We start from the raw sequence: 14,371 nt of genomic DNA, 5'->3' as shown, positions 1-14,371 counted from the left end.
GCATTGTAGCATTTGCAGCATTTATTAATCTCCTGGATCTCTCCTAGGTGTGCTTTGTCTCTTTAATTTGAATGATTAATCTGCAGAGATTTGCTGAGGATTAATCCGATATTGTGCGAGGAATGATTTTGTGTGACGGGACACCAAAAACACAGGGAAGGGTGGCTGACGTGACAAGAGTGACTTGATTTAACCAAATATCCCCGTGATTTGGGATGAAGCTGCTGCCTGGGAGCCTGCCCAGGCTGCAGGGCTGGGGCCAGGAGAGGTTGATGCCCATGGCAGCCAGTGATGCCCATGGTCCTACAGCCCCAACCCCACCCCGTGCCCGGCTGGGAGTAAATAACAACACGGCCTGTTAGCATTAGCAATTTTTTATTTTCCTTTTTTGTTGCATAGGAAATGCAGTACTTGCTTCCAGTAATTGTATTGTAATGTGAGAAGGTGGTAGCACTAATGGTTGAATACAAGAGTTAAACTAATCCACACCAGCTCAAAAAACCTGCGGAGACTTAGTTGAATAAGAATGGATGCCCACAGTGATTCTCAACCAATTACAATTTTTTTCACAGAACACAGTAAAACTAAAATGGTAACTATGAGAGTCAATACAAGTATACTAGAGGCACGAGGGGCCTGACTCATAAAAAAAAAATGAACACGACATGGTATTAACACGGGTGTCAAGTGAATTTGCAGCAGATCTTTCACACGGCCGGTGGAAATTTTAGCGCCTCAAGTCTCAACCCACCGCTGAGGGACTGGGCTGGGCTGGGGCAGAGTTTGGGAGAACCCGCACAGCTGGCCAAAATGGAGATTTCTCCTTGATTGTATTTCCCAAGAATTTCATGGCCCTGTCCCCAAGGCAGCAGTTGCAACAAGGACGAGCGGCGTCGGTGGCGGATGCCGAGCCGGGCGCTCTCGCCCTACCATGCTCCGTCAAGAAACTCATCTTGTTTTTGTTTTTCCCCTCATATTAATTTGTGGATGCAGATAAAAGGGGGACGTGTGGGGGGGGGGCAATTTCACCCGACACAATTGTTTTTGTTCATGCTCGAGCATAGAAAATTAACTAAGTGGAAAACAGTCTTCCCTTAAAAAGAAAAAAAGAAAAAAAAAAAAAAAAGAAAGCATCCAAAGTACAAAAGTTCACATTGCGGGCGAGCGCTCGCCCCGACGGAGGGTTTCTCTAGAGCTCAGAGGTAGCGATCGAGCGCGTTTTGTTCTGGTGCGGACAAGATCTCTTTTGTGATCGAGTCGCCGTGTCCCGAGCCCCCGGCACCGGCCGGAGCCATCCTCCCCCTTTTCCTCCTGCCAACCTGCACCTCTGGGGTTCGGAGCATGGTCCTGTGCTGCCTCGCCTCCTCCGTGGCCCCTTCCCACCGATTCTTGGTCTCTGTGGGGCTGGGGGAGGCACAGAGGGGAAGGGGAGGGAGACCAGGGCCAGCGGGGCTCGCCAGGGCGAAGCCCACCCTCAATTTGAAGGAGAAAAGCCCACCAGCCTCCCGTGTTAATAGCAAAGGAACTTTTATGAATCGGGCCCAAAGTTTTGTACAGAGTTTGTTTGAAGAAAAATATTGCAACTGTGCATGAAACTAAACAACCACATGAGGTTTTTTTTTTCTTTTTTTCTTTTTTTTTTTTTTAAAGGGTTTTTTTCTTTCTATATGAGGAAGTCTGGTGTGAAGAAGGGTCAAGCATGGGTACCTGGTTCACCGCTGCCCATTAAGAAATCTCTCGCAACATGAGCTCGGTCTCGTTTGTGGGTTTAAAGGACTGTCCCTTCAATTTGAACTGTTCTTCAGAGCAAGCTCTCTGAATTCTTAGGGTAGCTTTTCGAGACGAAAATCTTACCAGGCACGGATTTCTGGTCTCAAACACCATGTCCTGCCCTCTAGGAAAAAAAAAAAAAAAAAAAAAAAAAAAAGAAAAGAAAAGAAAAGGAAAAAAAAAGAAAAAAAAGAAAAAAAACCCAAAACACAAGTAATACTGAATTTAAGTAAATGTATACCTCCAAAATACTGAAAACACCCCAAATCAATAAAGACAGAATTTGCGTTCTCAGTGAAATATCTTTAAACCTATCTGACAAGAACCAAGTCAGAAAAAAAGACTAACATAACTTTGAGTAATATTCATACAGCTACTAAGCATTATGGAATAGCATGCATTAATATTGTACGGTTATTTTACATCACCTATATCAGAAGGTTCTGACAGACAGCGAAGGCTACCGGTGTAGAAAAATCTTACTTCAGAAGAGCAATATAATACAGATTTCACAGGCACTACATTTTAATATATCAGGTATTATGCTGGTTTTCTTATAATTCTTTCTGTCCTAAAGCTGGCATTATAACAATGACCAAAAAGGCAAGGATCGAAGTAAACGGAAAGTAGATACCAAAGTTGATATATTCTTTTCTTTTCTTTTTTTCAGATAGATTAGTGCATAGTTTTCATGCAGATAAACACTGCTATGCATTTACATTGTTGGAAAGCAGAGTGAATTGAGCCCAAGTTGTCACATTTTTGTAAATCATTTTGCCAGCCTGTAATAGCACCATGTAATGGATTTGCATTAAACATTAAATTGATTTCAGAATTGGTGACACAGTATTCACTACAGTTAAGTGCTATGGAATAGCTTCAATGTTACCTGCTATATATCAAAGCAATTTTCATCCCACTGCTTTTTTATTGGAAAAAATAAAAGGAAAATGTACTCGATACTAATTAGACTATTGCGCAGCCTTGGACTTGATGATGGCATAGCTGGGTTTACTGTCAAACAGTAATACATGCATTGACTTCAAGACAAAATTGGCATTGTAAGCTTGATTTAATGAAAATCCTGCCTAGCAGGCAGTGTTAACTTCACAAGACCTGCCTCCGACAGACCTCATGAGGTTGATTTTGTTATTTATTTATTGTTTAGGTGCCATTGAAGCTCTCCTTACATTGTCATGCCGGTTATGGTTTTAATTTTGTTCGATGGAGGCCTTCTACCAATAAAAAAAAAAAGAAAAAAAAGATATTTCCAGAGACACAATGCAAAGTACAATATTAGCTGACATTCTTAAAAAAAAAAATAATTCACCACAAGGAAAAAAAACCTGTTTTAGGCTATGTATCTGGGTTTTTTTTTGTATTTTTGTACAGTAAATATTTTTAACACTGTTACTACAAAGCTGCAAATATACGGAACAAAGAGAACTAGAGAAAGAAAAAAAAAATGTTAGAGGGATTTTGCATATTCCTGTGGGCTGACTGAATACTGTGGAGTTGAGAAAACTTGGTGTTTCTTTTCCCCTTCGACCTTAAGGGGAGGGGGAACAAGCAACAGAGACAAAGTGTACCATGGCTGCCTAAACTCGAAGCCCGAAAGTCTTTTTTATTATAAAGGAAGAAGAATAAATAATAATGGCATTGCTGGGGTGTGAGGCATGAGAAAAGCAAGTGCCCTCGCTCAAAAAAAAAAATAAATTATAAAAAAACAAAAAAAAAAGAGGGGAAAAAAGAAAGGAATTAACCTGGGAAAAAGTCAATTTGCGCTAAGCCATCCCTAGGGCTTTAAATTTGGGTGGGCGGGGGTGGGCACAGGTCAGAGAATTTGTGCGTCTGACAGTTCTGAAGAGAAGGAGGCGGGGAGGAAAAATAAAAAAAAAAAAATAGTTGGGCGACTCCAAAGGAGCACCCGGCACGGGGCCGGGGCTCCGCTGCCACCCGCACGCCGGGACCATCCAGGGATGGATGGATGGATGGCTGGCTGGGTGGGTGGATGGATGGGTGGAGGGATGGAAGGATGGATGGACGCTCCATCCCTCCTGCCCACCCCTGCTCGCCTCCCCGCTCCTCTAAAGGAGGACTACAACACTGTTTGTTCTCTACACCTGCACAGAACGGAACTGCCGCGTTTCCTGCGTGAGAGGAAGGTGAACGCAAACTGAATTTAGTGTGTAATACTTTACAACCCCTGTTGGTTAACACCCTTGACCTCCTACCTAATGTTTTAAAGCCTTTAAAACATTTTTTTTTCTCGTAATTCTGCTCAGAGTTCCCTAACTTTAGCGTCATCAAACTTAATATGACAAAAATACCTTCAAAAATACAGCATACCTGTAATGTCCATTTACAATGGTTCTTCAGTAGCCTATACTTCTCAAGCATAGGAATATGCTATACCATTGAGAGAAGAAAAATAACTGTATTTAAATACATACAAAAAAAGGAAACGGGAAAGTTTTTAACTTAAATCCAGTTCCCAAAGGAAAAAAAAAAAAAAGCAATTCTATGAACGCTGCCTTTATAACGAACAATCAGAAATTCCACTAAGCTAATTTGACAGAAATTTTTCCTCATTTAAACAACATTACAAAAGTCCTGCATTATAAAATAGGGTAGAATAAATCAGTGTAATCAATAAAACTATACAACATACAAATTACATATCTTCTGAGTGGGCAGTTTAATTCTCTCTCTTTGCAGCCATGACTACAACATGCTCACTAAAAACAACTAACTGCCCAAACTATTGCTTAGTTTGTTTTGTTTAAAAAAGGGTGCAATTTTATTGTATATACAACCAATTTACTGGTAATACCTTGTCTCATAGCAAGGTTCTGACAAAATGTTTGTCTAGGCTTTTTTCCCTTCACTGTGAAGCACTGAAAGCTGCTATTTTTTTTTTTTTTAGTGCACATATGTCTTAATAAAGTAATGCCCAGCTAAGTGCTATAGGGAAGGCAAAGGATGCTGGCTAGAGGATGTGATACCATATACTAACAATCACACAATACAATAGAGCAAAATGACTACTCAACCACTTATCAGACACATATGAAAATCCAAAACATTTTATTTTTTCCTTAAATAGAGAATAACCAGTAAACAATTTTCAGAACTTGGAAGTTTAAAAACGTGCATATAAAAATGGGCATTATATACTTTTATTGAATGTGGATTGATTGCAGTCTGCTAATAAAAATGGGTGTGGGATCTGAAGAAAAAGGAAGTTTTTTTTTTTTTTAAGGCTTGCTTGTGAAAGGAACAGTTGTAAAACAAAAATTGCTTGAAGCAGGGTTCAGCTTAGTGCTTCACAGTTTGACTGCTTCTCTAAGAAGAGCCCTTCCTGCATGTGCATTCAAAAATCACAAAAGTACAAAGACAAACACCTAAAACACACTGCGTCAAGTGCAGCACCAACTTTGGTCAAATAAAAAAAAATTAAAAGAAAAATTAATAATTGCTAAGCTTTTCTACATGATATAAGCAGGTATTGCATATTTTCATATATCTGGGAGAAAACAAAACAAAAAAAGGAAGACTCCAAATAAAAGGTAAAATGCAGCAACATCCAAAAATACTGATAATCTAGCATCTACAGATCTCAGAATAGCACTGCCACTGACCATACAGGACAATAAACACTACTCCTATCTGCGGAACAACTAACATCCTATTTAATTCTAGATGTTGGAACTGACAATGGCTGACATAAAAGTCACATTTACAAAAAGTGTCTCCAAATGCTTGACTAGGGAAAAACCCCTTTCAATATAGGAACATGTGCAACAATTCCACAAATAATCGCTATCCAGGGCAAGGCACATTGATATGGAATTTTTTTTTTTTTTTGTTTCGTGCAAATTAAGAAAACAAAACAAAACATCATTTCAGGGAAAAGATGAGGAGCAAAGTGTCTTCCCAAGAATTTCAGTTACTTGATTGTATAGGACAGTAGTAGAAACCCTTCTGAAGGGTCGAACAAACATAGTTTAAAGGCAAGTGCCTGGAATAGGGATTACAATATTGTGTCTTAATGCACTCTACTTTACCCTACATTAACTATATAAAAATTAGTTACTAACACTAGAACATGCAGAGACTTTCTCTGATTAGCTGGACTCGCCAACCAGAACGTATATATATGTATAGTATAGGAAACCTTCTTAAAGTTGCATGTGAAGCAAAGGGGTGCTCCGCTGTCTGATAGAAAAAATCACTTGCACTCTTTTTTTTTTCTTTTTTTTTCCTTTTTTTTGTACATAAGATACAGGACGTTTGGGGTCCAAACTTCTTTTTTTTTTTTTTTTTTTCCATTTTCTACTTATTTGTCTGTTTTTTTTTTTTTATTTTTTTCTTCTTCAGCAAGTGCCCTTGCTTTGAACTGGCATAAGTTGTAAGAAGATCAGCATCGTTCGTTTCTGTAATGATTTCTTCACAGTCCAGAAAATGTACCAGTTCAGGGACACAAAGGTGTTTTACTTTCTGGACCGTTCTCTCGTATTCCCAAGGTGTTTGAGAACTGATAAACCCTATATTGCCGGAAACACGTAAAATTTGTCAGAATTGGCATAATCCATTATAGTGACTTTTAGCTTATAAAATTAACAGATATTATGATTTCATTTTAGTTATGTGCTTTGATAACAGAAAATGATTAATTAGCATTTAATGTAGTTAACATATTGTGGTAAAAGCACCATTAGATTTGTTTTTTTTTTTTTTAAATTTTCCTTCAGTTTTAAAGGGATACAAGTTCAACAATAAAAAACATAAAAAGCAAAAATAGCTCCCCTTTTTCTTGCAAGGCTGTTTTTTACCCCAATAATTTAGAGTCCTGGGGTGGAAGGACTTGGAAAACAAAAATAGAATTTTCAACAATCTCTATCTTACAAAGATATTTAGCTATCCAATGAAATTGCACTTTACTCAATTCAAAATTCGATTGTTTTGATTGATTCCTGTCAGTTTCTGTCAAAACAGACCAACTTCCCCATTTCTGCGTGAATTTTTGTGTAATTGTTGAAAATTGTTGAAAAATGTTTTTTTTTAAAATGTAAGTGCAGCATTTCAAACTTTTTTCTTTTTTTTCTTTTTTTTTTTTAGTGAATAGTAGTAGTTTGATGTTTTAAATCGCTCTGCAATTGAGTGGAAAAAAATTGTTGACAATGCTCTTATGGTTCATGTTACATCTCTAAGTGCCGACTGTAAAAAAAAAAAAAAAAGAAAAAAAAAACCCCAACAACAACAACAACAAAAAAAGAAACCTGCATTTTTTTCCCCCGATATGTTACAGAAAAAAAAAAAAACATGCTCTATGTCTGTCCGGTAAGTTATATATTGCAGAATTCAGCTACTACAAAAGTTATAGTTTAAGTGTGTTTCATGATTTCTCAAGAAGTCTCACACCTGTATGGGAAAATCCGATGAGGATACTGTAAAACAGTTAGGCTCCATATGGAAAGTGTGTTACAACAGCGAGTTGGTAAGCAGCAGCAGAGGCTAGTTCTACTCAGTGTCACCTAACGCTTACACTACCAATGAAACACTTCAAAAGTTATGAAGCCCAACCATTTCCAGCACCATATGAGAAATTACAACAGTCCTAAAGTTGTCTAAACAAAAAAAAAAAAAAAAAAAAAGAAAAAAAAATTAGAAAAAAAAATTAAAATCAAATCTCGAGAGAAAGTTACGGCCTTTGCCATTCAACCATAACGTTTGCCATTTCCATGTACGAGTTTGCTGTCGGTGTCTGCTCGCCTCCCCTTCCGCCGATGTGAAGTCGCTGCGCTGCGTTGCTGCTGCTTCCGTGTTACAGAGGTGGGAAGGGGTCTGGTGGTCTGTCCGGTGCGTGGTGGGAAGCGGAGACTTTTATCCCAGGTACCAGGACTGCAAAAGAGAAAGGAGAAGCGTCAGCCTCGGCCGCCCGCTCTCGCCGCTTCCCCAAGGGCTCCAGGCACCGCCGCCAGCCTCCTCCGCCAAGAGGGGGGCTAATTGAGACCGTGACGAATTGACCTAATTACAAAGCTTAATTAAAAATACTGTACAAATCAATATATTTTTTTTTCCCTCGCCGACAGTCGCTGGACATAGCTACAGATGAACGCGGGGGTCATGTCACGTTACAAGTTATCAATCTTTTTAATAGATGATGGCTTGAAGATCCCTCCAGTTCACTTTTGTCTAATCCCCTGAAAAGGCGATACACATTCGCCTCCCTGTGCCATTTATCACCCTGCAGTCGGGGTTTTCTTGGGTATTTAGGCATGTGCCAGCATAAGCATCTGTTGCTTTATACTGCCCTGCTTCAACTGTCTCGCTGGAACAGATGCACAGAAATTCAACAACAGGGCTGTTTTCTTAGGAGAAATGTGGATCGCTACAGAAAAGCCAGGATAAAGCAAATCTGGGGGAAAGTGGATCAGTGAAAATGTCCCGTACCTCTGCCCATACTTGTGTTCCAAAACAAAACGTGGGCCTCAACTAATAGCTCTTCTTTGGGAAAATACTTCTTTTTTTTTCTTTTCCTTCTTTTTCCCAAAGGGAGGGAATTCCCTGAGAATTCAGCCCTGCAACAATACCGTCCTTAACCCAACGGCGCAGATGCCCGGAGCACAGAAAGCAATTTCACTGCTCCATAGGAAAATAAACACAGTTGGGAAGCTGGAGTGGTCTCTGCTGGAGCTGGGGCAGTGCCACTGCACCGGGGAGAGCCCATCCCGGCCCCGGCAGGGTCAGCCCAACCTGAACCCGCCATGAATGAGAGCAGTGTTAGGCCCTGGGACCGTACGCGCGGGGGGATGCTCCTTGGCAATGACATATTGCTGTGGGAATACACCAACAAGCAGCAACTATTTAGCCTGGAGTAAAGTAACACAACAAGAAAGACTCAGGTATTAAAGAGCTGTTGCTGATACCCCCCGTTTTTTGCTGGGGCTCCTGTGATGTATGAGGTGCGTCTGTGCGCGTGCACGGACCGATGACAAGTTTTACCAAGTTTTTCCTCCGCTCCTTTTCAGCATCTGACGTGATTGATAGCACAGTCAGCTCAGGGAGGACTTACGAACATTTATTGAAGACTGAGGCAAGTTTCATGTGGGACTTGGAGATTATGTGGTCTTGCCATGGAGGTACGAACTGGTAAAATAAATAGCAGGATCGGAGAAGTTGTCATGCTTCCAATACACCTCATTAAGTAACTCTTCCTCCGCTTGCCCTTCTGAATACAAACACACCGGTCCCATATCAGCTACATCTATTGCCTACAGATTTTATATTTAGTCTTACTCAGGCTGCAATTAAATGAAATAGTTCTCATATGTAAAGTTTATAAACAGAGGAAAGTTCTGGCAGGGTTCGAGAAGTGGAGCCAAGTCCTGTTCTCCTCCCTGACTGCGGGGCCCTACTGATTTTTAGTAGGGTGCAGAGATGTGGAGTGTGGGCTGTGCTGTGCTAGAGACATCTTCAACCACCACTGGCACCTCCGGCCACTGCCAGCACCCAACTTCTCCAAACTTTTCAGAGCTGTCCCTCACTATTCTTGTTTGAGCACTATAGCTTTTGGCCGGACTGGGAACTCTGGCACTGCCCAGCAGGGAGGAGAGGGGGAAAAATCCAAGAAGGGAGGGAGTAGAGGGGTTAAAACTGCAAGGTAAAGGAGAAGAGGAGTTACAGATTGAGGTGATGGAGTTGAGAGTTACACACTGAGAGATGCTGGGATTTAGGTGGGTTAAGACTGAGGTGATGGAGTAGAGGGGGTAAATACTGAGAGGGGATGGAGTAGAGGGGTTGGACACTCTAAAGTGATGGAGTGGAAGGGCTGAGTATAGTGAGGGAATGGAGTACAGAAGTTAAAGCTGAGAGGTGATGGAGTAGAGGGGTTAAAACTGCGAGGTGATGGAATAGAGGGGTTAAAACTGCGAGGTGATGGAGTAGAAGGGTTAAAGGCTGAGAGGCCGTGGAGTGGAGGGGTTGACCAGTTCCAAGCGATGATTCCCATCTCCGATGTCCGGCTGCTCCACGGCCGCTGGCCCGGCACATGGCCCGCCGGTGGCGGGAGCCGCTGCCCTCGCCACTCCTCCCTCGTTTCAAAACCTGATTTTTTTCCTTCTTCCTATTTTTTTTTTTTTTTTTGAAAAAAAAAAAAAAAAAAAAGGCAGCAAAGCAGGAAATAAAAAAGAAGCGCAGAGGTTGCGGAGGTGGGGCCGCACGGGGCCGGGGCTGGCGGCGCTGGCGTCCCGTGTCCCTCCCAGGCTCCGCCGCCCCCCCGTCCCTCCGTCCGTGTGTCCGGCCGCCTCGGCCGCTCCGTCGGTCCGTCCCCCGCCGCCCCGCGCTCCTTCACGCATCTCGCTATTCACCCCGCGCCTCGCAGACAAGGTTACCCCAGAGCGGCTCTGTAATCCTTCACTGAAATAGGCTTTATTGATTGCTCTGGTCTATTGTTCCCTTTTCAAGTCCCCCAAGTTCAAGTTCATCCCGGTGTTACATCATGTCTCGTTGCTAAGGGCAACCAGACAGCCCCAGACGTGACCGCCATCCGCAAGCGCGGCGCTGCGCCCTCCCACCGCCGCCAGCCGCGCTGACGTCGAGCCCCGCTCCCAACACACTGAACTATTTATTCTGCCTAATTTATGACCTCCACAGCAAGAGAGACCCCCACTCCAAAAACCAACACTGTTGTATATTTAATTAATCTGTCTTTCTCCGGCACTTGGGAAAGTTAGACAAAGGTCTAATTATTGTGTGTCGCTCCCCACACTTTTCTTTTTGGGGTGACTATTTGCATGGGAAAAGAAACGGCGAGGCTGGGTGCGAGTCCCCTCCCTCCAAAACACCTTTTTTTTCCCCCCTGCCCTATTGACATTTCATGAAATACTTTAGCTGCTTAAGGGAATTAGAAAAAAAAAAAATCTGATGTGAATGTAACTCCTTCGGAGTTGGTATTCAGTAACACAAATCAACTCATGACATGTTTAAATTTAAATGCTAACCACACACTCTGCGAGTTACTTTAAAGGTTAGTTTTTAATCAATAGAAGTTGCTGACTCGGGAGTTTTGAGCGGCGCAGTGCAGCTCTGGGGCCTTTGTCTCGCGTTGGGCTTTCAAACTTTTTTTTTTCTTGAGATGATTTTAGCAATGATTTGCAGACACAGAGCGCTATTGTGCTTCTGACTAGCAACATGTCAATAAAGGAGTAGAGTTACCATGCACTAGGGTGTCAATATGACTCCTGCAGACACTGCTCAACCTTAATACCAATGAAAAACTTAACCCTTACAGGAGAGACCCAAACTAAACCACACACTCATTTCAAAACTTCCTTGCCAGGGCTCCGCATGGTCCTGAGTGAAAAGCTGCTTTTACGGGACCCAAACTGGGAGCGCTTCGCCAACAGCTGCGTCCCGCTCTGCCTGCTCCTGCAGCCCCACTTGGATGAGATGTTTTATGGGCTGAGGCAGCAGAACAGTGAGACAGAGGGAGCATTTACCCAGCAGATCCCACCAGCACCGCTCTCGGGACACCGGTTTAATTTAGAGCATCTTACAGCTGAAGCGCACACACAGAATGATCCTCCTTTTTCTGCTAATCATTTTAATATTAAGATCTCATATCCCCCTCAAGCCTCCTATACACGTCTAAGTCTTCCAGGATTAGGGCTGAAGAGCAGCATTGTTCCTCTGGAGCACCTGTGAAACTTCTCTGCAAGGGAGAACAGACCTCCGGCCTCAAATGAAAACGTCTAGGAAGCGTATTAGGTGCTTGGAGACCCGATAGCTGGGACCTATCAAGGGTTTTTTTTGCATGATTAGGGAGCTTAGAATGGAAAAAAAAAAGAAGCCTGGATCCCTACATTTAGATGGCTGAAGTATTCTGTGCCTTCCTTTAGAGTGCTGCTCAATGTCTAAGCACCTCACCCATTTCATCCCTTCAGTTCTGTAACCTATCCGGCTGCAACCACTTGGGAGAAGGCGGTGTTGCCTTTCTTAATTTAAAATCTCCATTTAAATCATGGGCCCTATCACAGTACGGTCAGGATGATATTATCTCTGTGCTTTTTCATAAAAGAGACGGTGTTTTATTTCCCTTCTATTTATTTTGCAGTACCGTTCTCCCAGTGAGTTTAGACCTAAATGAACCCACTGGAGCTAAAGGTCCTGCTCAGTAAAATTGCTGCCACACGGTTGTCGGTGCCACTACGAGTCTGTATTGTCCTGCCGAACATCTTGCTGTCCTTCTCCAGTGCTCAAGGTGAAACATCAGAAAAAATTCTGCAGTCCGGTACGAGATCTTTGCTTCCCTTTCTCCAGTCAAATGAAGAAGTAATCTCATCAGGTTGAAAAGTGCTGACTAAGGATTTAATAAAGTGCCTGCAGATGTGTGTCATCTCTAAGGTATTCAACTCATGTAATGCAAAACAGTTCCACACTGAATGTGCTTATAAAATTCCATTTAACCATTGCAGAGCTCTATTTTACTGTTCTCTGAGGAGTATTATCACACTTTTTTTTTCTCCCTCTAATTTACTGCACCATGAAAGTTGAAACTCGTATTTGAGAATCCTCACAGTAGTAAGGTTTTATGATCCATAAACAATATCTACTTGACTGAATCCTAAACAGGAAGTCTGAGATGGCAATTATGGTTCTCTGATAGCGCAAGTCTATTTGTTTCTTATGCACTCCTGGAGATAGCAGAGACACACAAAAATCCTCCAGCCACTCCTGACAATTGGCTCCTTTGTACGGGAAGAACAGCAAGGAAACATTCTGTGATTCTGGATATTTAAAAGGCAAAAAGTTCAAAGTGCCTTACCGACTTCTGTGGCAGTTTCTGCCTTAGTCAGGAGCCCAGGAACAGGCCCATTGTTTATGGAAACCTTCTCAGATCAGCCTTCCTGCACACTATCCATCACCCCCAGCCTCCCTGTGAGCACTGCTCACGTGTTTCCAACCAGAACCACAATCCAACCCAAACTTGTTCCATTTGCTTCTACCTGCACATCTCCTGCCCCAACAATGGGACCTTTCAGCTAATGCAGAAAGCCGGGGCTGTGCACCCTCCCTATCTGTTTTTCAAATTAAGAAGTTAAACAAAAGTCCTCAAGGGCAAAGTTTAACGCTGCGGAAGGAGGTTGTTAATGTGGAATCCAGAACTGGGTGTGACAGTTGGCTCATTTCTCCCAGCCATGTAGGTTATTTAAGGACATTCACACGTTTGAAACTCTGACAAACTCCACACACAGCGGCTTTGGCTTCCCCATACCCACTCAGACCTGCTCAGTGATAGCCATTTTCTGTGGGTTGCAGCCCAGTTTTTGTGCCTGGCGGCGGGACAGGTCGGTGCCATCGGGACTTCAAACGTGGCTGCTGCGGCTGTTGCTGCCCTGGGTGTGTGCAGGAAGAGATCGCTGCACGGGCCCGGGTGGGAAAACCCACTTGTGATAAGAGCCAAAATAAAATAAAATAAAATAAAATAAAATAAAATAAAATAAAATAAAATAAAATCCCACAGCTTTAGAGCTCGCCGGCACAGTGGCTGTTTGGGCAGCCCAGCTGAACCCAAGCCACGACTGCAGGCACCTGTGAGGTCTCATTGTGGGGTGTTGTTTGGGTCACCTCAAGAACTTTGAGGCTCTCACGAACATTAACTTCAGGGAGGTGAATAGGGGCAACGAATCCCTCTGGTTGCAAAGATAAAATGAGAATGCGAGCAGTTAAGTGGTGAACTGGGACTTTTGGCATCACCTTGTGAGAGGTGCCGGGAAGGCTTTTCCCCACGGTGTGTCGTGTGAAAGCGAGGGGACAAAACTGGGCCTTTGATGCCACTTCAAAAGGGTTGCCAGGGTGAGGGGAGACAGTGGCAGTTCAGCTTCTGGTGCGACTGGCTGGAGGGCTCCTGCAGACACAGCAACTGCCTCTGGTTTACCCCTCATCTGAATTCATCCCACTCTTCTAGTGCTTCCTCCAGAGTTTCTCCATGCCCAAAATCTGATCCTACTGCGTAGGAACGAAAGGTGAAGATAAAAGACAAGGTCACCTTTGTGCCTACTGGAGTTATTTTCTTAGAGCTGGGATTAATTATTTAGTAATTATATTTTCCAGACTGAAATACCAACAGGGACATAAGTAGTATGTTGGTCATCCCGAAAGGGACATAAAACAGTGAGAGAATCTTCTGGTTGTCCAACATCCGCACCAGGAGAGTCACACGCCCCACTGAGAGCACATTTATATTGTCTGGAGACAGATAAAACCTGTCCCAGGAGGGACACTGCTCTCCGGGCAATATGTACCGTAGCTCTGCATCCAATAGTTTTTGTGGGAATGCCACTTGTGGCAAACTGCATTAAATTACGTGCAATAATTTTGTAATATGCACTTTTGCCTGCTGACTATTAAAAATGTATAGTAGTCCAAAACCACTTCTCTCCTGGGACCAACAACCTCACTTCAGGCAAGATTTCTGCTTAGGTTCAAACCTCAAGTTGGGAACAGCTAGTGTTTTTAAATAAGTCACCCCAAACCCTCCCAAACCTATGAAAACACACTCATACAGTAACTCCTGCTGTTGTTCCAGACATCTGAA

The 14,371-nt window shown here is 42.8% G+C and overlaps 1 protein-coding gene across 2 annotated transcripts in view; it reads right to left on the bottom strand.

The window, feature by feature from the left end:
* Positions 1-358: 358 nt before the first annotated feature.
* The window catches only part of NFIA (nuclear factor I A), a 249,501-nt gene continuing 235,488 nt past the window's right edge, over positions 359-14,371 (bottom strand). For both annotated transcript variants that reach the window (XM_062497286.1, XM_062497288.1), the window contains one exon: positions 359-7,674. In XM_062497286.1, coding sequence (XP_062353270.1) covers positions 7,598-7,674 — 77 coding nt within the window. In that variant the 3' untranslated portion in view covers positions 359-7,597. The remainder of the gene's footprint in view (positions 7,675-14,371) is intronic.

The sequence above is a fragment of the Cinclus cinclus genome, chromosome 8 (assembly GCF_963662255.1).
Source record: "Cinclus cinclus chromosome 8, bCinCin1.1, whole genome shotgun sequence".
Classification (NCBI taxonomy): Eukaryota; Metazoa; Chordata; class Aves; order Passeriformes; family Cinclidae; genus Cinclus; species Cinclus cinclus.
This window is presented reverse-complemented; position numbering and strand designations above follow the sequence as displayed.